We start from the raw sequence: 22,673 nt of genomic DNA on the forward strand, positions 1-22,673 counted from the left end.
AGACCCTAGTCAGTTTGGATTGGCAACAGCATCGCCCCTACAATCTCCATCAGCGATGGTGCACCACACAGCCCTGTGCTTAGCCACTTGCTCTATCTGTTTTATATTTATGAGTGTGAGGACAAGCACAGCTCCAATGTCATATTTAAGTTTGCTGACAACACCACTGTCATTGACCGAATCAGCATAAAGGAGGGTGAATGAAAAACTAGCTGAGTGATGCCACAACAAAAACCTCTCACTCAATTTCAGCAAGACCAACCAAGGAGCTGATTATTGATTTCAGGAGGTGGCAACTGGAGGTCTATAAGCCAGTATTCATAGGAAAATTGGAAGTGGAGAGGTCAGAACTTTAAATTCCTCAGCTGTTGTCATTTCAGAGGGTCTGTCCTGGGCCCAGCACGTAAGTGCAATTACGAAAAAAGCATGGCAGCGCTTCTACTTAGACGTTTGTGAAGATTTGGCATGACATTTAAAACTTACACAAATTTCTATAGATGTGTGGTGGGGAGTATATTGACTAGTTGCATCACAGCCTGGTATGGAAACACAAAAGCTTTTGAATGGAAAATTCAGTGGATACAGCACAGTCCATCATGAGTAAAGCCCTCCGAACACTGAGCACATCAACATGGAGGACTGTCTCAGGAGAACAGCATGCATCATCAAGGATCCCCACCCCTCAGGCCTTGCTTTCTTCTCACTGCTGCATCAGGAAGAAGGTACAGGAGCCTCAGGACCTACAGCATCAGGTTCAGGAACAGTTATTACCCCTCAACCTTCAGGCTCTTGAACCAATGGAATAACTTCACAGGGTTGTATATTATAATATATATGTACTTTGATAATAAATTTGCTTTACTTTGAACTTTGAGTATATCAGAAACTGCTGATCTGCTGGTATTTTCACGCACAGATGTCTCTAGAATTTACAGAGAATAGTGCAAAAGACAAAAAAAACTCCAGTGAGTAGCAGCTTTGTGGCCCACAATGTCTTGTTAACGAGAGGTCAGAGGAGAATAGCCAGACTAGTTCACGCTGACAGGAAGATGACAGTAACTCAAATAATCACACATTACAACAGTGGTGTGCAGAAGAGCATCTCTGAATGCACAACAAGTTGAGCCTGAAGTGGATTGGCGACAACAGAAGAACACACTGGGTTCCGCTCCTGTACCCAATAAAATATCCACTGAGTGTATATACAGAATAGAATAGAAACAGGAGAGGAGAGCCATTGTTAACATCAAGAGATACCACAAATAAAATAACTGTTGTACAGTTCACCCCATGTCCAAGCTTACCTTTCTGCCTAAATACACTAATCCTAATTGCCCACATTAGGTTGTGTCCGGTTCTGCTTTGCCTATTTATACGTCCATCTAAACGTCTCTTAAGCATACTGATTGTATCGAATCCCATCACCTCCTCTAAACCGGCTGGTGGTATAGTGGCATCTGCACTGGACTTTGAGGCGAGATGTCCCAGGTTTGAATCCAGCCAGCTCCTTGCACGCTTTTCATCCGTGCTAGGTTGACTGTCGAGTTAGCAACTCGGCCTTGTATCAAATAGACATATGCTAAAGCCAACAGCAAGGTTGCCACCTGATGCACCACAAGGCGAGGAGAGGAGCCATGTTCGAGACATCGACTAATCTCTGTGTGAGAAACATTCCCCTCAAAACCCATTTTAAACTCCTTCCTCTTACCTTGTCTCTACACCATGGGAACAATTTTCTGACTTTATATCCTACATATGTTTCTTATTATTTCATATAAATCTATCAGGTCACCTCTCAGCCTCCTTTGCTCCAAGAAAAACAAGCTCCCCATAACTGGTCCAATTGAGACAACTTCTTGATGAATATATCTTCACTCCCTCCAGTGTAACAACATCTTTCCTACAGTGTGGTGATCTGAAATGTACATAATACTCCAAGTGCAGTCTAAACAGTAATTTTGTAAAGGTGCAACATAACTTTCACGTTCTATGACATGACCTGACCTATGAAGGGAAGCATGCCAGATTCAGATCTAGATTTACTTATCACGTGCATATCGAAATGTACAGAAAAATGCATGACTTACGTTAAGAATCAACATACTGGGGGCAGCCTGTGAGTGTCCCCACATATCCCAGTGCCAATATAGCAGAATAACACAGAACACAATACAACAAGCAACTAAACAACAGCAAAACAAGCCCAAGGATATCCCTTCTTCACCACCTTTTACCTCTGTGTTGTCACTTTCAGGAAACCATATATTTGAACCACAAGGTTTCTTTGTTTATCAACATTCCTTACCTGTGCCCTACTTGTTCCTGCACGTTTTACCTTTATGCAAGTTGCCATAAAAAAATTTAAAGACAACATATATAATTAAGGAGTGCCGAAATGAGCAGCTGGGAAGGCATGTGCTTATATTGACAGGCAGTAGATGACAATTGGTAATTAAAGCCTTGTTCAAGGGAGAAAATTAATAATTCAAGATACAAACTACACATAATCCAAATTTAGATGAAGGGTATGACTATGGGCATCATGTTGGCATTCTTCCTGCACAAAATGTTTGAAGGATCTCTCACTCCTATCCTCATTTCTTTCTTCTGTGCCTTCAGCTTTAGGCAGAGGTCCTGTCTTCAGAATCATACTAATTACAACAGTTTTCCCAACTCTTTGACCCAGTAAATCCCACTTTCCAGCACCAGCTCTGAAGCTCTACAATTTATGGTTTGTCAACCGCCCATGTACCTTTTAAATAAAATGAGACTTCCTACCTCTCCCACCCATTCAGGTTCCTACTACCTCCTGGATGAAAATATTTTTCCTCAACTCTCCTTTAATCTTTTTATTTATTACTTTAAATATATCACTTGGTTTCTGACTCCTCTGCTAAAAGAAATATCTCTAACCTATTTACTCTAAAGTAGCTAGTAACTCAATATATTCTTATTAAATTTCTCCTTGGTTCCAAAGAAAACAATGCTAGCTTATTATTCTTTCCAGATATCTGCTGTCCTCCTTTTTCGTAGTTGAGGTCAAGGGCTTGGAAGGCAGTGTAAAGAAACCTCAATGAATAACTGCAATGCCTATTGGTACTGCAGTCACTGTACAGCAGTGATGCAGATGATGCATGTTTGGGAAGCTGGATCAGTTGCCCATCAGTCGGGCTGTTTTGACCTGGATCGCACTGAACTTTTCAAAAGTTATTGATAATGAACTCAACCAGGCAAGTAAACCATATTTCATTACACTTTTGTTATTCGTAGCTGATGGAAAGACTTTGGGGTGTCAGAGATCTCTCAGCACAGGTGCTTAGCAACTACAATTCTCTGGTAGGCATAGTTCTTAGGTAGTTAGTCCACGAACATTTCTGATTAATAATGACTCCTATAATGTAGATAGGGTTGGGTGGGGTCAAGAAACATAACAATGTCAAATTTATGGAATATGAAGAGCAGGTGGTTGTTCTCCCTTCAATTGGAGATGTTCATTGATTGGCCCTTTTGTGGCTGGAATGTGACTTGTCAATGTTAACAACTCAAAGTTGCACATTATCCAGGTCTTGCTGCATGCAGACTTGGACTGTTGCATTTCCTGCACAGCTTCAATTGCCACTGAGTATTGTGTAATTATGAGTGAATATCTTCACTTCTGACCTTGTGATGCAAGGACAGGTTTAGTCCAAACTTCTGAATGGTTGAGACCGAATTGCAGATGTAAAACAGTAAATGCTGGAAGCATTCAGCAGGTCAGGCAGCATCTGTTGAAAAAGACGCAGCCAACTTTTCAGGACCAAGACCCTTCTTCAGAAATTGGAAACAGAGAAAACAAAATAGATTTCATTAGGGAGAAGCAAATGAAGTATTTGGATAGATAACCCAATGTGGTAATTAAGGAGCATTTTCGTTTTCAGACATACATGATACTGTTCCTGCCACAGCCCTCTGCAGTACTTGTTGAAGCAGGATTAGCAATAGAAAAGTGAGGTTTCAGCTATATTGACACAGGTCTCAGTGCCACATTGACATCAAATTGCCTGTGAAAGCTCAGGGATCTTAAACATTACTTGCTGTATCTGCATGCTGCTTCGTGCACAAGGATTCTTTCAATCCACTTAACAAATAGAAGGTTCCAGTTTGCATTCGCTAGTAAATCTTTACTCAATACCATCTACTATGCCCAACAAATGATAAGCCAAATAGCTGATGAATACACCCATCCTCATGTAATCATGTTAAATGTGCACCAAACCTATAATTCACTTTTGACTGGTCCATTTATCTATATCACAAATGAACGCATTCTTTAATTATACTTACTTTACATTAGTATTGGTGCAGATAATATATTCAATTTCATCTGAATAGGGATTCTGGAAAGTAAAACTACTTGTCCGTATCCATAACCATTCCCTGCTTTTTGTTCGAAAACGGTACATCACTGATAGGACTTGTCCTTTCAATTTCACAACCTTGGAGAAAAAGAGATATAATTATTAGATATATGGTATTCAAGAATACAGATTTACTGTATTAAACTTGATTGTCTTTGTGCATAACCTTAGTAAGGCCTTACTTTAAATACTGTGCACAGATTTAGTCTCCTCACATTCTCACTGAAACTAAATTTGCTGATGATACAAAAGAAGTGAGGAGAATGTAGGGAGTTTGCAAGAGGACAGGGAAAGGTTAAACAAGTGGGAAAAAAATCTGTCAATGTAGAGAAGTGAGATTACCCACTTGTGTGGGGAGGATAGAAAAGCAGAACATGGAATAAAATGGAAAGAGGCTACAGAATACCACTGAACAGAGGGATCCTGGAGGCTCGTGTACGTGAAAAAGCAGGTGGATACAATAATTGAGGGAAATGGGATGTTGGCCCTTTTTGATAAGAAATGGGGTATAAAAATGGTGCAGCATGGAAGTTACATTACAGGCGACTTGGATTCAATTCCCATTGCTGCCCGTAAGGAGTTTGTACATTCTCCCCGTGACCGCATGGATTTCCTCCGGGTACTCCGGTTTCCTCCTACACTCCAAAGGCGTACTGGTTGGTAGGTTAATTGGTCACTGTAAATTGTCCCATGATTAGACTATAGCTAAATGAGAGGTTGCTGGGTAGTGTGGCTCGAAGGGCTGGAAGGGCCTGATTTAAGCTTTATCTCCAAATAAATAAATCAGAAAAAAGCATTGTTGAGATCAGAACTGGCACACTGCATACAGACTTTGTTTCCATATTTATAGAACTGATAGATTATCATTGGAGGAGTTGAAAGAAAGCTCACTAGGCTAATTGCTGGCATGAGGAAAGGTTCAATAGGCTAGGCTTATATTCATTGATGTTTAGAACAATAAAGAGGTGATCTTATTAAAACATATAAGGTTCGGAGAGACAAGTTAAATACTTGAAAAATAGTTCCTTTTGTGGTGGGATCTAGAACCAGGGGGCTAGCTTCAGGACAGAGACAACATATTGAGATTCCAACACTGCAGATGATGGAACCTGGAAACAAAGCAAAATGTTGGGAGTGACCCTTCCTCAGAAGGAAGGAGGTAGACGAGCGGAGGTTTACACTTTTCAAAGCTGAACTGTGGGGAGGAATGAGACGCTAGGCAAAAGACTATATGGGTTAAGAAGCTCAGTCTGTGGGAATGGTTCTGAGCTTCCTATTCCACGTCATTTTAATTCTTAATCCCACTCCCATTCTGACATCTGCGTGTGGCCTCCTCCACAGATATAGTGAGGCCCAATGTAAACTAGAGGAAAAAATCTTATCTTCCACCTGACAAACACTATGCCAGCCTTTCGAATAAGCACTGAAATCTCCAATTTCAGGCAACACTTCTCTCATTTCCTGGCTTTAAGTTCTTTTTTAGGTGTCACACCAGATCATACGGTTGTGGAACCAGTGGGGAGCATCTAGGTTGTGGTGCGTAGTGCATCATAATTTCATGGCTCTATAGGTAAGGTAACTTTTCACTTCTCAGTGTCTGGATGTGATTGTGCCACCAATCTGATTTGATATGTTAGAGCTTCCATTTGCAACTCCAATAAATTCTTAGCTCTTTTCAAGCAGCAGCTCTCGGACGCGTTGAATCATGAGCCAAAGTTGCAATACAGGACATCATGAGTGCTTTTCTTTAAAATCACATAACTGACAGGCTAATCACATTCACACTCAAAGAAACAACTCAATGGCAACTCTGTAGCCCTATCGCACCTAAACGTGAATGAAGGAGAGGAGCAGGCACCAAGAGCGAGGTGCCAGAAGTAGAAAATCAAATACACTCAGTAGCCACTTCATTTGGTACACCTGTACAACCTGCTCGTTCATGCAAATATCTTATCAGCTAATCACGTGTTGAAACTCAAGCATAAGCACATACAGACATAGTTAAGAGATTCAGCTGTTGTACAGGCCAAACATCAGAATGAGGAAAAAATGCGACTTTGACCATGGAATTGTTGTTGTTACCAGATGGGGTTGTTTGAGTATCTCGGAAACTGCTGCCCTCTTGGGATTTTCACACTCAACAGTCTCTAGAGCTTATAGACTATGCACAAAGGCAAAAACTCCTTGTTAATGACAAAGGTCAGAGAAGAATGACTAGACTGGTTCAAGCTGACAAGAAGGTGACTGTAACTCAAATAACCACGCAATACAACAGTGGTGTGCATCACTGAATGCATAACACGGCCAATCTTAAAGCAGCTGAAGACCATGAACATACACTCAGTGGCCACTTTATTAGGTATCTGTGCCACCTCACAGTTCCAGCATGTTTATTTTTTTTTAAACTGTCCTTAATGATGTTCCCCTGGACAGTGTGATTAGCCAACATCTATCCTTATATGGCATTGAAAGCAGCTGTGTCACCTGGCCAACTTGTGTCTCTGTGCTCTCACAGATATTCACTTTATTTTCCTTATCCCTCTTAGTCTCAGCAACTTCAAACAAGTTTGTTTCCTCACTTTCCCAGCTTTGATGAAGATTCAGTGATTTGCAATAATACCTATCTCTTTCTCTCACAAATGCAACTAGATTTACCGATTATATATAGTATTTTCTGTTTTCATTTCAGAAATTCCAAGTAAATACAATGGCCTGAATGAAGTACAAACGTACTTGCAATCAAGTTCAGTTAGAAGGTCCAGGAACAGATAATCCATCTCAATTGTTTCCTGAGATCCCAGCATTCTGCCTTTGAAATAGATTTCCATTTCTTCATTCTCACTGGATATAAACGTTGGAATTTCCTCCCTTTCAGAACTGAGAGAGCAGCTTTACCAGAAAATCTTCAGTGTTTCAAGTTGACGTACCATCGACTTCTCAAGGACAAATGGAGACGGGGAACAAATGCTCCCCTTCTTGACAACACCAAACACTTGCCTGATGTGATCCCTTTTATCTGCATGTTTAACTGTACTGTATTTTAGGAATAAAGGATTTTCTTAGAGCAGGTGTAAAAGGCCCAGCTGGTCAGAGTTAGTGAACAGAGTCGCTGATCAGCAGTGCAGAGAACAGGAAGTGAGCTTTCTCTATGCTGAATCCTCAGTAGGACAGCATGCAAATTTGACTAATGGAAAAACACAGAGCTGTACAATAGAAAACAGAATGTGGGTCAACAGCTGACCTTATTTTCACCAATGATCTCTTGAGGAAGGGAGTGTTCACCACGGGAAGGCACTCATCTCCACGACCAAATGACATGCCAGGAAACAAGTTCACGAGGCAGTTGAACAAAAGGAAATCTGGAACGTCAGAGTGTACTTGCTCACCACAGAAACTGGCAATTGATTTTTCAGAACAAATTTTTCCTCCATCACATCTTTCCTGAACTTCTTTGGTTAAGATACCCAATTACATAAATATTACTCATATGATTTCAGACAGGAAATGCTTGCAAACAGTTTGGGTGTAGGTATCTATCCTCAAAGATACAATATCTGAAAACCTGCAATAGACTAGTTGACTTGTAAGAACACGTGATAGCAGAAGCAGGTTATATAGCCCTCTGTACCTACTTCAAGTTCAAGTTCAATGTCATTCAACCATATACATGTAAACTGCCAAACAGTATACAAAAGAAGCTGTTTCCCACCCTAATTGCCCTAATACTAAGGTAACTCCTACCAGTGGTAGCGGATCAAAGATATCATTGGATGGATGGGAGGGTTCATTGACAATGCTTTGTGTAAGCAGCGCTCCTGATAAACATCTTGGATGGGCTGAAGAGAGGCCCCAGTGACTCAGCAGTCTCACAATCTTTTGTTGGGTTTTGCAGTCAGATACTTTGCAATTCCTGTACCAGATGGTGATGCAGCTGATTAGGACACACGGGTCAGAATGAGTGAGTGTTGGGGAGGAGGAGGAGGAGGCTCACTCACCTCAATCTCCTCATGAAGTGAAGATTCTGCTGTGCTTTCTTGACTAAAGACATGGTGTTGAGGGACCATAGAAAGCACCGAAAACTGAGAGCACAATACAGGCCCTTCAGCCCACAAAGCTGTGCCCAACATCTCCTTACCTTAGAAATTACCAGGGTTACCCATTGCCCTCTAATTTTCTGAGCTCCATATACCTGACAGGAGTCTCTTAAATATCCTATCGTATCTACCTCCACCACTATCGCCGGCAGCCCATTCCACACACTCATCAATTTCTGCATAAAAAAACTTAACCCCGACATCTCCTCTGTACCTACTTCCAAGCACCTTAAAACTGTGCCCTCTGGGTGATAGCCATTTCAGCCCTGGGAAAAAGCTCCAACTATCCACACGATCAATGCCTCTCATAATCTTATACACCTCTATCAGGTCTCCTCTCATCCTCCGTCACTCCAAGGAAAAAAGGCAGAGTTCACTCAACCTATTCTCATAAGGCATGCTCCCCAATCCCGGCAACATCCTTATAAATCTCCACTGCACCCTTTCTATGGTTTCCACATTCTTCCTGTAGTGAGGCGACCAGAACTGAGCACAGTACTCCAAGTGGGGTCTGAACAGGGTCCTATATAGCTGCAACATTAACCCTTGGCTGTGAAACTCAACCTCAGAACTGATGAAGGCCAATGCACTGTTATGCCTTCTTAACCACAGAGTCAAAGTGCACAGCAGCTTTGAGCGTCCTATGGACTCGGACCCCAAGATCCCTCTGATCCTCCACACTGCCAAGAGTCTTACCATTAATACTATATTCTGTCATCATATTTGACCTACCAAAATGAACCACCTCACACTTATCTGGATTGAACTCCATCTGCCACTTCTCAGCCAGGTTTTGCATTCTGTCAGTGTCCCGCTGTAACCTCTGACAGCCCTCCGCACTATCCACAACACCTCCAACCTTTGTGTCATCAACAAATTTACTAACCCATCCCTCCACTTCCTCATCCAGGTCATTTATAAATATCACGAAGAGTAGGGGTCCCAGAACAGATCCCTGAGGCACACCACTGGTGACTGACCTCCATACAGAATATGACCCATCTACAACCACTCTTTGCCTTCTGCAGGCAAGTCAGTTCTGGATCCACAGAGCAATGTCCCCTTGGATCCCATGCCTCCTTACTTTCTCAATAAGCCTTGTATGGGCTACCTTATCAAATGCCTTGCTGAAATCCATATACACTACATCTACTGCTCTGCCTTCATCAATGTGGTTAGTCACATCCTCAAAAAATTCAATCAGGCTTGTAAGGCACGACCTGCCTTTCACAAAGCCATGCTGACTATTCCTAATCATATTATGGCTCTCCAAATCTTCATAAATCCTACCTCTCAGGATCTTCTCCATCAACTTACCAACCACTGAAGTAAGACTCACAGGTCTATAATTTCCTGGGCTATCTCTACTCCTTTTCTTGAATAATGGAACAACATCCGCAATCCTCCAACCCTCCAGAACCTCTCCTGTCCCCATTGATGATGCAGAGATCATCACCAGAGGCACAGCAATCTCCTCCCTCGCCTCCCACAGTAGCCTGGGATACATCTCGTCCAGTCCCGAACCAGGTAATAAAGTCTGAATTTGGTGCTCTTAGCTCTCTCCATGGAGGAGCCGTTTACGTGCAGTGAGGAGTGGTCATATTACACCTTCCTAAAGTCCAGAATCATCCCTTTACTTTTGCCCATGTTGGGACTCAAGTTGTTGTGCTTGCACCATTCCAGCAATCACTTTATCTCCACTCAGTATACCATCTCATTGCCATGGATAAAGCCAACAATTGTTGTGTCATCAGTGAACTTGATGATTCAGTTTAAACTGGATCTAGCACTACAGTCATGCATCAGCAGAGGTGCTGAGCACGCAGCCCTGGGGGGCACTGGTGCTCAGTGTGCTGGAGCTAGAGACGTTGCTACGAATACAAACTGACTGTGGTCTTTCTGTCAATAAGTCTAAGATCCAGTTACAGAGAGACCCAATGAGAGCATTTTCCCCACCACCCTCTGAGGGATGATCATATTAAACAGTGAGCTGAATTCGATAAACAGCTCCGTGTATGAGGCACCATTTTCCAGGACAGAATGAATTGCAGGGGCTATGGCATCATCAGCAGACTGATTTGAGTGATAAGCAAACTGGGAAGTGTCCTTTGTAGTAGGAAGTTAGTGTGGTAGTAGTTAGCATGATGTTATTACCGCTCAGGGCAGTGGAATTTATGGTTCAATTCTGGCATCTTTGTAAGAAGGTCTGTGCGTTCTTCCTGTGAGTGTGTGAATTTCCTCTGGGTGCTCCAGTTTCCTTCCACAGTCCAAAAACGTACTGTTTAGAAGGTTAATTAACCTGTGATTAGACTAGGGTTAAGGGCGGGTTGCTGGGTGGCACGGCTCATTGGGTCCAGAGGGTCTGTTCCACTGAGTACTTCTAAATAAATAAATAGATGGGATTTAATGCAAACCATAATCAGTCTCTCAAAGCACTTCATTATTGTTGAAGTCAGTGCTATTAGACGGTAATTGTTAAGGCAGGCAACTGTCGTCCTCATTAAGATAGTTGTTGAAGCAGATTACCGTTGCCTTTTTGGACACCAGGATGATGGTGGTGGCCTTGAAGCTTGTGGGGTCAGAGGATTGTTCCAGAGAGATGTTGAAGAACCCTGTTAACTGGGCTCCACAGTCTCTCACTACCTGACACAGCATGTTGGTATGTTATCAGACCCTACAGCTTTAAGAGGATTGACTCTGGCTAGGATCTTCCACTGCAGCCAATCAGAGTGCCCACTCCTCCGTGGGGGGGGGAGGGGTTGGCCCTTCTTCGTTGGCACAGAATACTCAGACTCTGGCCTTCTCCAGGAGATATAGATTGTTACATAAAGTAAAAATCTGCTAATACTGGAAATCTAGAACATTAACTCCATTTCTCTGTTCAAAGATGCTGCCTGACCATCATTTCCTGTTTTTCTTCCATTTCAGTTAGTCAGCAATTGGCCAAGGTACATTAACACTAATTCCACTGAATATAAACAAAAAATTCGATTGCAGATACATTAATGAAAATTACATTCAGTAAGAAAAAAGCATTGTACAAAAACAATGATCAAAACAACTAAATGTTGGCTATGAAAACATACATTCCTTTTTTTGTAGCAAATATCCTAACAGCTAAGAATTATCATCATGACTAATGGACCAAGCATGACCACTAAATGAACATGCATTTAGGAACTCAGTAATATAAACCATCATTGAGCAGAACTGGCCCGCAGCTCACAGTGAGATTCACAAATCCTTTAGTTTAGTACAGCCATTAAAATTAATTATTCTCACTTAAGAGGTCACCAAAAAACAATAATAAATTGAAAGTATTAATTTAATTTGTAAGGATGCCCCTCCACTTCTCCTTAATAACACAGGAACAAAACTAGAAGAGATCATCCAGTTCTTTGTGCCTTCTCCGCAACTCAACAAAATCACAGTGAGCTTTGAACTTTCCTGCCCTCACTATACATAACCTCATGAGCCCCTTAAGATCCAAAAACTATCAATCTATGTTCTAAAGGCAATTAGTAACTGAACATCCACAAGCCTCTTGGAAAGATTCCCCATCCTCTGGGTGAAGAAATTTCTTCACATCTGTCTGGGATACATGATCCTTTACGTTTTGACTAATGACCCCTAACCTGGGGGTCATCAACCCTGTCTCTACAGTACCTATTAAACTCCGTTAGTATTGCTCTTTTGCCCTTGAGAGGTGGTGCCCAACTGCCTCCTTGAACTGTTGCAGTAACCTGGGAAAGGTATTCCTATACAGTGCAATTAAGGAGGTACAAATTGAAAGCTAGGATTTAAATGCATCAATGATGAAAGACCAGTGATGTACTTCCAAGTCAGAATTTTGTGTGACTTGGAGTGGACTTTGCAGGCAGAGATATTGCCATGTTTCAGCTGCCCATGTCCTTCTTACTTGTAGAAGTCACAATTTCTGGAGGTGCTGGCTAAGTAGTCTCAGTATGTAATTGTAATGGGATCGTAGTGCAGTCATGGAATGCTGGTGATGAAGGAGGAAACGAAGGTTTAGGGACATGAAAAGATACCAAGCCAACTGGCTGCTTTATCTTGGATAGTGTTGAGCTTAAGCGATATTGATGCTGCAGTCATCTATCCGAGTGGAGGGCATACCATCATGTTCCCGACCTCTGCCTTGCAAAATGATTCAAGTGCTTTCACTTGTCAAGAAATTAAGCCACTAGACAAAGGACACACAAATCTGATCTGTTTTTATGGCCACACTACTTATGTGACTAGTCTATTGGAGCTTCTGGTCAACATGGTCCCTAGGACATTGGGAATTTGTCAATAGTAATACCATTGACCATAGTCATTAGATACTCTCTTACTGAGGATGATCATCGCCTGGCACTTTTGTGGTGCAAATGTAACTTGCTACATTCTCAATGTACACTTAACAGGGTTGGCCAGGGGGCGGTGTTGAAATATATATTTAAGATCATGCAATTCTCAGACTGGGAACTAACAGTCGAACAGGTAAAGGACTTTCAGAATGGCAGGACAGAGTAAGGAAATGCAAGAAGGATAGTGAGTTGAGCAAATGTCAAATGTTTTGACATCGAGCCAAAGAAAGCAGAAGTGGAGCTGCATGGGATTTGAAAGTGAAGAATGGATAAACTGAGGTAACTCCCCCAAACCATGCCACTTTAGGGAGGAAACTACAGTTCCAATTGTCTTATCTCTCTCAATTAAGTATTTCTGGTTCCCAGATTGATTACAAAACATAGTTTCTTTTGGTTTTGAAATTTGTGATTAAATGCTTGAAAAAAACTTTCCTTGACCAACACCCTTGAATGAATAGAAATATACACCGCACCCTTTCACAGGGTCACATGGACGCGACTATGAAAACCCAGATCAAGGGCTTCCGATTGTACCGCAGATAAAACTGGTGATACTGGTCCCGTGTTATTGTTGGCTTGAGTTTGCATATCTAAATCCATGTTTCCCACTGCAGTTCATATCTTTATCTCTTCTAGGAAAATAAATGTGCAGATGATGCTTCTAGGTTCAAATCCAGATGTCCATTCATTTTAAATTCCTCTCTATCTCTTTTCATGTCATCAAATCTCTGATAATGTCAACAGTTTAGGCGAGGTTAGAAATTAGTTTGTGCATGCAAGACAAAAGCATATATTATGAGAACTCTACTAAGGCTATATAGGTGGAACTGAGGAATAAGAAAGGGATGATCATGTTAATGGAATTATATTACAGACCACCCAATAGTCAGCAGGATTTAGAAGAGAAAATTTGTATATAGATTGCAGACTGTTGAAAGAAATAAAAGGTTGTGAAAGTAGGTGATTTTAACATTCTATATATTGATTGGGACTCCTGTACTAGATGGTTAGATGGGATACAGTTTGTCAAAAGTGTTCAGGCAAGTTTCCTTAATCAATACACAGAGGTGCCAACTAGAGAGAGTGCGATACTAGATTTCCTAAAAGGGAATGAGACAGGGAAGGTAACAGAAGTTTGTGTACTGAAACACTTTACATCCAGTGATCATAAATAGTTAGTTTCAAAGTATCAGAAAGGACCTGGCAAGTGTGGATTGAGATAGATTGTTTTCAGGCAAAGGTGTATTTGGTAAATAGGAGGCCTTCAAAAGTGCAATTTTGAGACAGAGTTTTTATGTTCCTGTCAGAATAAAAGGCAAGGAAAAGGTTTAGGGTATCTTGGTTTTCAAGAGATATTGAGGCCCTGGTTAAGAAGAAGGAGGTAAAGGCAGGAAGGAACAAATCAGAACATGAGAAGTACGGAAATGTAAGATAACACTTGAGAGGAAAATCAGGAGGGCTTAAAGAAAACATGATGTTGCTCTAGCAGACAAGGTGAAGGAGAACTCAAAGAGTTCTAGAGATATATTAAAAGCAAAAGGATGGCAAGTGCAAAATTGGTCCTCTTGAAGATCAGAGTGGTTATCTATGATGGAGCTCAGAGATGGGGGGAGATCTTAAATGGATTTTTTGCATCTGTATTTACTCGACAGACAGACACAGAGTCTACAGCAGTGAGACAAAAAAGCAGTGAGGTCATAGACTGTATACAAATGACAGAGGAGGAGACGTTTGCTGCCTTGAGGCAAATTCGGGTGGATAAATTGCCAGGTCCTGACAAGGTGTCCCCTCAGACCTTGTGGGAAGCTAGTGCAGAAATTGCAGGGTCCCTAGCAGAGATATTTAAAACCTCCTTAGCAACTAGTAAGGTGCCAGAGGATTGGAGGATTGGAGTTAATCTTGTTCTGTTGTTTAAGAAAAGCTCATAGAATAAGCTGTGATGTTATAGACCAATGCATGGTAGGTCATATCTATCCAATCTTATAGAGTTTTTCAAGGAAGTTACCAGATAAGTTGATGAAGGGAAGGTAATGGATGTTGTCTACAAAGACTTTAACAAGGTCATTGACAAAGTCCCGCATTGGAGGTTGGTCAAGAAGATTCAGTTGCTTGACATTCAGGATGAGCTAGTTATCTGCATTAGATGCGCAAACAACAGGAATTCTGCAGATGCTGGAAATTCAAGCAACACACATCAAAGTTGCTGGTGAACGCAGCAGGCCAGGCAACATCTCTAGGAAGAGGTACAGTCGACGTTTCAGGCTGAGATCCTTCGTCAGGACTTCACCAGCAACTTTGATGTGTGTTGCTTATCTGCGTTAGATATTGGCTTTAGGGAAGAAGCCAGAGAGTGGAAGCAGGTGGTTGCATCTCTGACTGGAAGCCTATAACTACTGGTGTGCCACAGGGATCAGTACTGGGTCTGTTGTTGTTTGTCATCTATATCAACGATCTGGATGATATTGTGGTAAACCAAGCTGTAGTGAGTGAGGAAGGCTATCAAAGCTTGCAGTGGGATCTGGACCAGTTGGAAAAATGGGCTAAAAATGGCAGAAGGAATTTAATGCAGACAAGTGTGAGGTGTTGTACTTTGAGAGGACAAATCAGGGCAAGACCTACATGGTGATTGGTAGGGCATTGAGGAGTGCAATAGAACAAAAGAATTTGGGAATGCAGGTCCATAATTCCTTGATAGTGGTGTCACAGATAGATAGGGTCATAAAGAGAGCTTTTGGCACATTTGCCTTCAAAAATCAAAGTACTGAGTATAGGAGTTGAGATGTTATGTTGAAGTTGTATAAAATGTTTTGAGACCTAATTTGGGGTATTGTGTGGAGTTCTGGTCACCTACCTATAGGAAAAATGTGAAGAAGGTATGGATACTCCCCAGTGAGACTGGGCAATAAAGGTACCCTGTACACTTTTGAGGTACTGTGTGTACAAGGGTCTGAAATTTGGAAAATAACAAGTGACCACTGAATCAAGTTGTTGCCTTTGTCTATTAATTGATGGCTGAAAAACAGAAATCATTACTAAATCCAACCTTGATGCAACTCCATTTTAAGTCAAAGTTGTAGGGAAAAAAAACTTAAAATATGCACCTCATTAAAAATCCACTGACCATTGTAACTAATCCAGATAACTATTTCCTTGAAACAGAAAAAGCATCTCCTTATCTATGAAAGCTTGTATTTCCTACAATTCTAATTCAGAAGTGAGACAATAAACACAAGCAAGCTATGCAGTACTGGAAAATGAAAATGTTCTGCTTATTTTAAAAACTTGTCCATGGAAGTGAAATTCAGAAAACACCAGGTAGCACATTATTTAAGGGAATTTTATTAGGTATCAAGGATAATGAAAGGATGAAAATGGGTTAAGATGGCACTGACCTTCTGACAGGGTAAAAATGAGTGATTGTCAGATGACCAGTACCTGAACCACTTGTTAAAATTGCAAATATTACCTTTTGTGTTGTTCTAGTAAGTAGTAGTGATCAAACTTCAAGTTCCCTCAATAAATAAAGTTCTTTAGAGAAGTTTACACTGTTATTTCTTAAGATATAATATTACCAGCAACCATTTTTTGAAAACAAGATTCAAAAGATGTATGTACAGGTTTCCCCCGCTATCCAAAGGTAGAGCATTCCTAAGAAACGGTTCATAAGCCAGAACGTCGCAAAGTGCAGAAGCAATTACCATTTATTTACATGGGAAAAATCTGTGAGCGTTTGCAGACCCAAAAATAACTACCAAATCATGCCAAATAACACATAAAACCTAAAATAACAGTAACATATAGTAAAAGCAGGAATGATATGATAAATACACAGCCTGTATAAAGTAGAAATACTTCTCTACAATCATTGCTGCACTGTTCTTTGTAGCGAAAATCTCACGCAAGCGCTCTCGGCAAAAACACGGCACAAGTGCTCTCAGCAGAAACACTCTCTCCAGTAACCTTTAAGCTATGAAGAAGCCAAATCATACCATGTAATGCATAAAAATACACAGCCTATATAAAGTAGAAATAATGTATGTACAGTGTAGTATCACTTACCGGAATTGGGAAGACAGCGCCGAGCACATTGTTGATGGTGTGTTAGGCTGAGTCGTCGGAGGTTGGGGTGGTGCAGTGGCCCCCATCCTCCAGGCCGCCAAGCGATACTGATCCATGAAGAATGCAGCCGAACAGTGGTGGCCGGGACGCACCCAGCACATCTTTAAGAGAAAAGCCGAAGTAAACAAGCTAATTAATTAGGTGCCGCCCGGCACATAATTGTCAGCCCAGATCAGAGGCGATGCAATTGGCAATCACCTCTGATCTGGGCCGACATTTACGTGCCGGGTGGCACCTAATTAATTAGCTTGTTTATTTCGGCTTTTTTCTTAAAGATGTGCTGGGTGCCTTCCGGCTATTGCTGCATTCTCCACAAATTGGTATTGGTCCATGGCCCGGGGGGGGTTGGGGTGGTGGGACACTGGGGTGTCATCTCATCGTCATCTGCTTCCATCACGGCAGGCAGGTCATCTTCTTCTATGTCTGCCTGCCTCGATGTCGAAGGTCGAGGTTTGTCGCCTGCTGTGGTTGATGTGGAAGGCTTGTTTGACCGCTTAGCCTCACGCATTTTTCTATCATACAGTTCTTTGTAAGCACTCAAACCATCTTGCAAATATACTCTGAACCGACGTACCCTTTCAAAATTAAAGACGTACTTTATCATTGCAGCGAAAATCTCATGCAGTTGCTTTACGTTCAGTTCCTGGATGACTTCACTTTCGGTCCGTTCGCTACTGCATTCGGTTTCGATTGTTATCCTTTCCTTTTCCAATTGCATCAGCTCTTCATCTATCAGTTCTCAGTCATGGGATGCCAAAACCTCTTCAACATCATTTCCGTCAACTTCCACAAGCCAAAATCACTTTGTCCTTACTTCGTTCACCATGATCGAAACGCTTAATTATGTCTAGTTTTATGCTAAGTGTAACACCCTTACGAGCTCTTTTAGGCTTTTCCGATACCTGAGAACTCATCTTGCTAACGGCTGCTCACAGGCACGTGTTTAAGCAATGCCGGCTGGAATGCAGTTCCGAATCCGGGGGAGGAGCTTGGCTGCTTGGAGTGCGCGCTGCCCTTTATCACGCGCTGCTTTTTTCACGCGCTGCCTTTTATCGCATGCTGCCTTTTTTCGTAACAATGAAAACACCTTCTGTTAGCAAAAACAGGTAACTAATGTAGGTCTTTCGTAACAGTGAGGTTTCATAGGGCGAATGTTCGAAAAGCGGGGGACACCTGTATATAATTGAGAGACCTATTAAAGGCCACATCCTTATGGAATTACACGTCTATATACAGCCCACTGCAAACTTGTTATACACTGCAGCCATCTCAGTAATAGACGACCTAAGGGCCAGTCTCCAATTATGGCTTACTCCAGCTTGCAGGAGTCATCTCAGGTATAGAAGTTCACCCCTCTAGATCTGGACCTGGTTGGTCAGATCCAATACAATCCGATACTCTTTTTTAAAAAAGAGCTTTATCCCCCATTACTGCACTCAAGTGTCAGCTTGCATTATATGTTCAGAAGTTTAGACTGGTACATGAACAATGAACTTCTGACTCAGAGGGAGCAAAGTACACATGGCAGTATAATATTTTGTATGCTGGAACAAATAACAAGCCTCTTTAGCTCACTCTCTCATCATGTTATAATTTCCCAATAGTTTGAGAGTAGGTACAAGTATATTCCTCAATTTTGATTTGGGAAAATAATAAGGCTTCATATACACCAAATTAATCTGAGATAAAAGTAGATCAGGAAATAATTTTTAAATGGGTAAAGTTGTTCTTATGCAGAAGTAATGCGGTTTAGTTTCCAAGAAGTCTTTGCCCACAGTGCACACTTAAGCATTAAGTTCATTTTTGATTGAGAGTGCTGAGCAATGAGATAAGCCACAGCTAAATCTTGTACTTTTGAAAAATAGTAAATGTATTTGTATATTGTAATACTGATTCTAAGACCGTTCCTCTTTGGAGATTTAACGTGAAAGTGGAAATTTCATGAAAAGAGAATAACTGGAAATCATTCAGCCAATTGCAGGTTGATATGCTACACATGAAGTTTTGCCTTATATGCTATTGCACACTATAAATACCTGCTGAAAACTGTCCCGCACATGGCTTTGATCTTCAGGGTGGCAAAAGTCTACAATATCTTTTCCCAGGAGCTCCTGAAAAGAAACAAAAATGTAACGCACTTAGGTAAAAGAACAGGTTATTATTTCTATCAACATGGTTGTATTGTAATCAAGCTTTTTTCCTGATTCCTTTTAACTATGGCAGGTCAGAACTGGCAAATATACTTAATTGACTAGAAATCCTGCGGCAATGAGAACAATTAATTACGTTCAATGTTATTTTTCTACGTTTCTGAACATGACTTTGCTATCCCCTTCTCTTCCTGAATGTTACATTGCCCTCTTCCTCCCTCCTTTCTGTGTAAATCCAACACAATGATTTTCTTTTTCCTTTTTTATATCTCAGACTTCGCCAAGAAGTGTAAACTCCAATAACATTAGACAGAGGAGCTTTGGCTGGTGAGGTTTGCACATAAAAACAATGAACAGCTGCTGTAATTACACTCTACCACCTCACAGAAACTAGAGTACACCAGGATAATACAAGCTGGTGTAACAGGAATGGGAAGTCTATTGCCATAATCAATCATTAATCATTATGTGATTAATGCTTTCAAAGACCAAAACAATAAGATTTTGATTAGATTTTCAATAACTAAGTAGCTCAACAGAAGCTGGCACCTACTTGATGGATATCTCAAATAGTTGGATATGTGTAACCAACAGGAAGTCCAGCTGGTTCTTTACACTATATAGTGGCAGCCAAAAGTCTTTCATCAGATCTAAATTTATTGAACACACTCCAAATCTGTTTAAATTTGGAACAAAAAAGTGCCTCCATATTCTGCATCAAAAATAAATATGGGAAACCCTTGGGATAGTCAACTATTAACACAGACTCACTGTCAGTTGCTAGAGTGAAGGACTACTTCCAAAATTCACACTTTACTTTAGTTAAAATTATCTGTGCTAAACCAAGAAATTGACTTGCGCCAGGTTATTAATGAGTTTGATGAAGATTATTTTCAGAATTTTCAGAATAAAATGTCTGAGCACATTTAGAATTAGAATCATCAAATGTACAGAAGGAGCAACCCACTTTTTTGGGATTGGTGAACTTTGACATTTCCCCAATCCAACACACTGCTCCTTTTGGCAATATTATCTTTAATTTTACTTGTTGGGCACGATTAGACCACTTTAACTGTTGGGCTTTATTATAAACCATATATTAATTCTTCAAATGCTGATCACTGATAGTTCCCTTCCATTGCTTTTAATGCAATCTTCCAGTTCTGCATGGCCAGCTCACAACAAGAGAAAATATGCAGATGCTGGAAATCCAAGCAACCCTCTTTGCTGAAGGGTCTCACCCGAAACGTCAACTGTACTCTTTTCCATAGATGCTGCCTGGCCTGCTGTGTTCCTCTAGCATTCTGTTTGTGTCACAATGTATACACTCCCATTACCCATCCAGTCCCATCAACTTGTCGGCTCTTAGCCCCTGGGATTTCTCCAATACTTTATCCCTTAAAATGGGGATTTTTGCAAATTCTCCCATATTGTTGATACCTTAGGAATATTAGCAATATTGTCTATCACGTTGTTGACCAAAGGGTTTGTTTCTGTGTTGCACTGCTCTATGTTCTTTGATACAAAACAAAATTATTCACCAAATCTCTGGAGGTTCTCAGCAGGCCAGAAGATATCAATGGAAAAGAGTAAACCGCTGACTTTTCGGGCTGAGACCCTCTGTGTTGCTTGGATTTCAGGCATCTGCAAATTTTCTCTTATTTATATTCACCAAATCTGCTACTTCTATGTTTGCTGTTATTCATTCATCAACCTCAGTCTCCAGATGCCTTACTTTTGCTTTAGCTGTCTTCCTCCTATTTATATATCCATAGAGACATTACTGTTTGTTCTAAAGCTACATGCAAGCTTTCCCTCAAAATTCATTATCTCCATTCTTATGAACTTTATAATCTTCCTCTGCTGCTTCCTAAAAACTTCACTGTCCTCTGCTCACTGTTAACCCTATTCTTTGTACCCTACTTTTCAACTTAATATGACCTTTTACCTCTTTTGTTAACAAAAAAATTGTGCCCCTTTCTCAAGTAATCTATATTTCTGATTGGGATAAACTCTTGGTGAGCATTCTAGACAAGCCGAAAATCTGCCATTGTTTCTCTATTGACCTGATTCTAACTTTGTTTGTCCAGTCCATTTTAGATTAAATCTAAAATAGCTTGCTCCCTGGTATGCTTTGCAATATACTGCTCTAAAAAGCAATCCCTGATATACACCATAATTTTTTCTATGATACCCTTGTAGGTTTGTTTTATCCAATCATAGCATAGATTAAGATCTCCCATAATAATTGTAGTTCCCTTCAAATGCACATTTGATTTTTAGCCATTTATTCTCTGACCTATTGGGAGATAACACTTGGGGGGGGGGCGTCTATGGATCCTTACCTCAGTATATTCCTTCCCTGCTATTCATGATTTTATCCCAAACTGACTCTGAATCTACTGTCTTTATATTGGTTGAGTACAATCTTCAATTAACAATTGCAGCCCACTTTCTCTCCACCTTGGCCCATTTTTTGGAAATGGTGTATAACCTGGAATGAGTCCTGGTCACCCTGCAACAATGTTTCACATTCATATCTGTGATATCAACATATCCATCTTGCATTCAAATGAAGAACATTAATCTTTGATAATCACAAGAGATACTGCAGATAATGGAAATCTTAAGCAACACAAATTCCTGGAAGATCTCAGCAAGTCAAGCAGCATCTACGGAGGGGAACACACAGTCAAAATCTCAAGCTAAGATTTGCAGAGTTTGCATTAAGTTTTGATTACTTTAATAATTGTTTACAACCTGGGATTTGTTCAGTTTTACATGTTTTTATTTACATCTTCTGCTGTGGGCTATCACACCATGGCTGCCAGTTCCTTCTCATTTTCTTTCATTTCCTCCTGATTTATTGAAAAATGCCACTCTTGGATGCATCCACTCTCTCCTGGTTAGTGTGCAATTATATCTACAACTTAGTTGCGTGGTTTAATGGGACACTGTCCCAGCATGGTTCATGTGAAACCCATCACAATGGAACAGATCTATCCTTCCAGAGTTCCAAGAATTGGAATCTACTTCTCCCACACCAATCTTTGAGCCATGTCTTCATCTCTCTCATTATATTTACCATTTCCTTACTTGCATGTAGTTCAGGTAATAATACAGCCTTGCGGTTCTGCTTTTCAAATTTGCACTGAGCTCCCTATAATCATTCATCAGAACCTCCTCCCTTGCTCGAGTTAGTGCCTACATGGACCATAATCACTATACCCTCTTCCCCCCATTCCAAGTTCTTCACCAATTCTTAAACTAACTCCAGGAAGGCAAACACAGCCTTCAGTGCTCTGTTTTTGTAACAGAGGACCATGTTTATTCCCTAAATATGCTGTCCCTATGACTACTACATTTATCTTTTCTCACCCTAATTGAATGGCTCCTTGTGCCATAATCCTCCCTACAGTCCTCAAACTTGTCCAGACAGGGAGCAGAAATCTCACACCTGTTAGACATGTGATTCACCAATTTCCATATGTTGTAACTACAACATATTGCCAAGCCATTCATCTGTTCTAATTAATTTGCTGTGTG

General features: G+C 40.9%; 1 protein-coding gene across 7 annotated transcripts in view; it reads right to left on the reverse strand.

The window, feature by feature from the left end:
- Nucleotides 1–22,673, reverse strand: part of arnt2 (aryl-hydrocarbon receptor nuclear translocator 2) — a 402,719-nt gene that overhangs the window by 145,487 nt on the left and 234,559 nt on the right. For all 7 annotated transcript variants that reach the window (XM_063065763.1, XM_063065762.1, XM_063065765.1 and 4 more), the window contains 2 exons: nt 19,014–19,088; nt 4,324–4,475 (listed from right to left, as the gene is read on the reverse strand). In XM_063065763.1, the coding sequence (XP_062921833.1) occupies nt 4,324–4,475; nt 19,014–19,088 (227 nt within the window). The remainder of the gene's footprint in view (nt 1–4,323; nt 4,476–19,013; nt 19,089–22,673) is intronic.

Source organism: Mobula hypostoma, chromosome 13 (genome assembly GCF_963921235.1).
Source record: "Mobula hypostoma chromosome 13, sMobHyp1.1, whole genome shotgun sequence".
Classification (NCBI taxonomy): Eukaryota; Metazoa; Chordata; class Chondrichthyes; order Myliobatiformes; family Myliobatidae; genus Mobula; species Mobula hypostoma.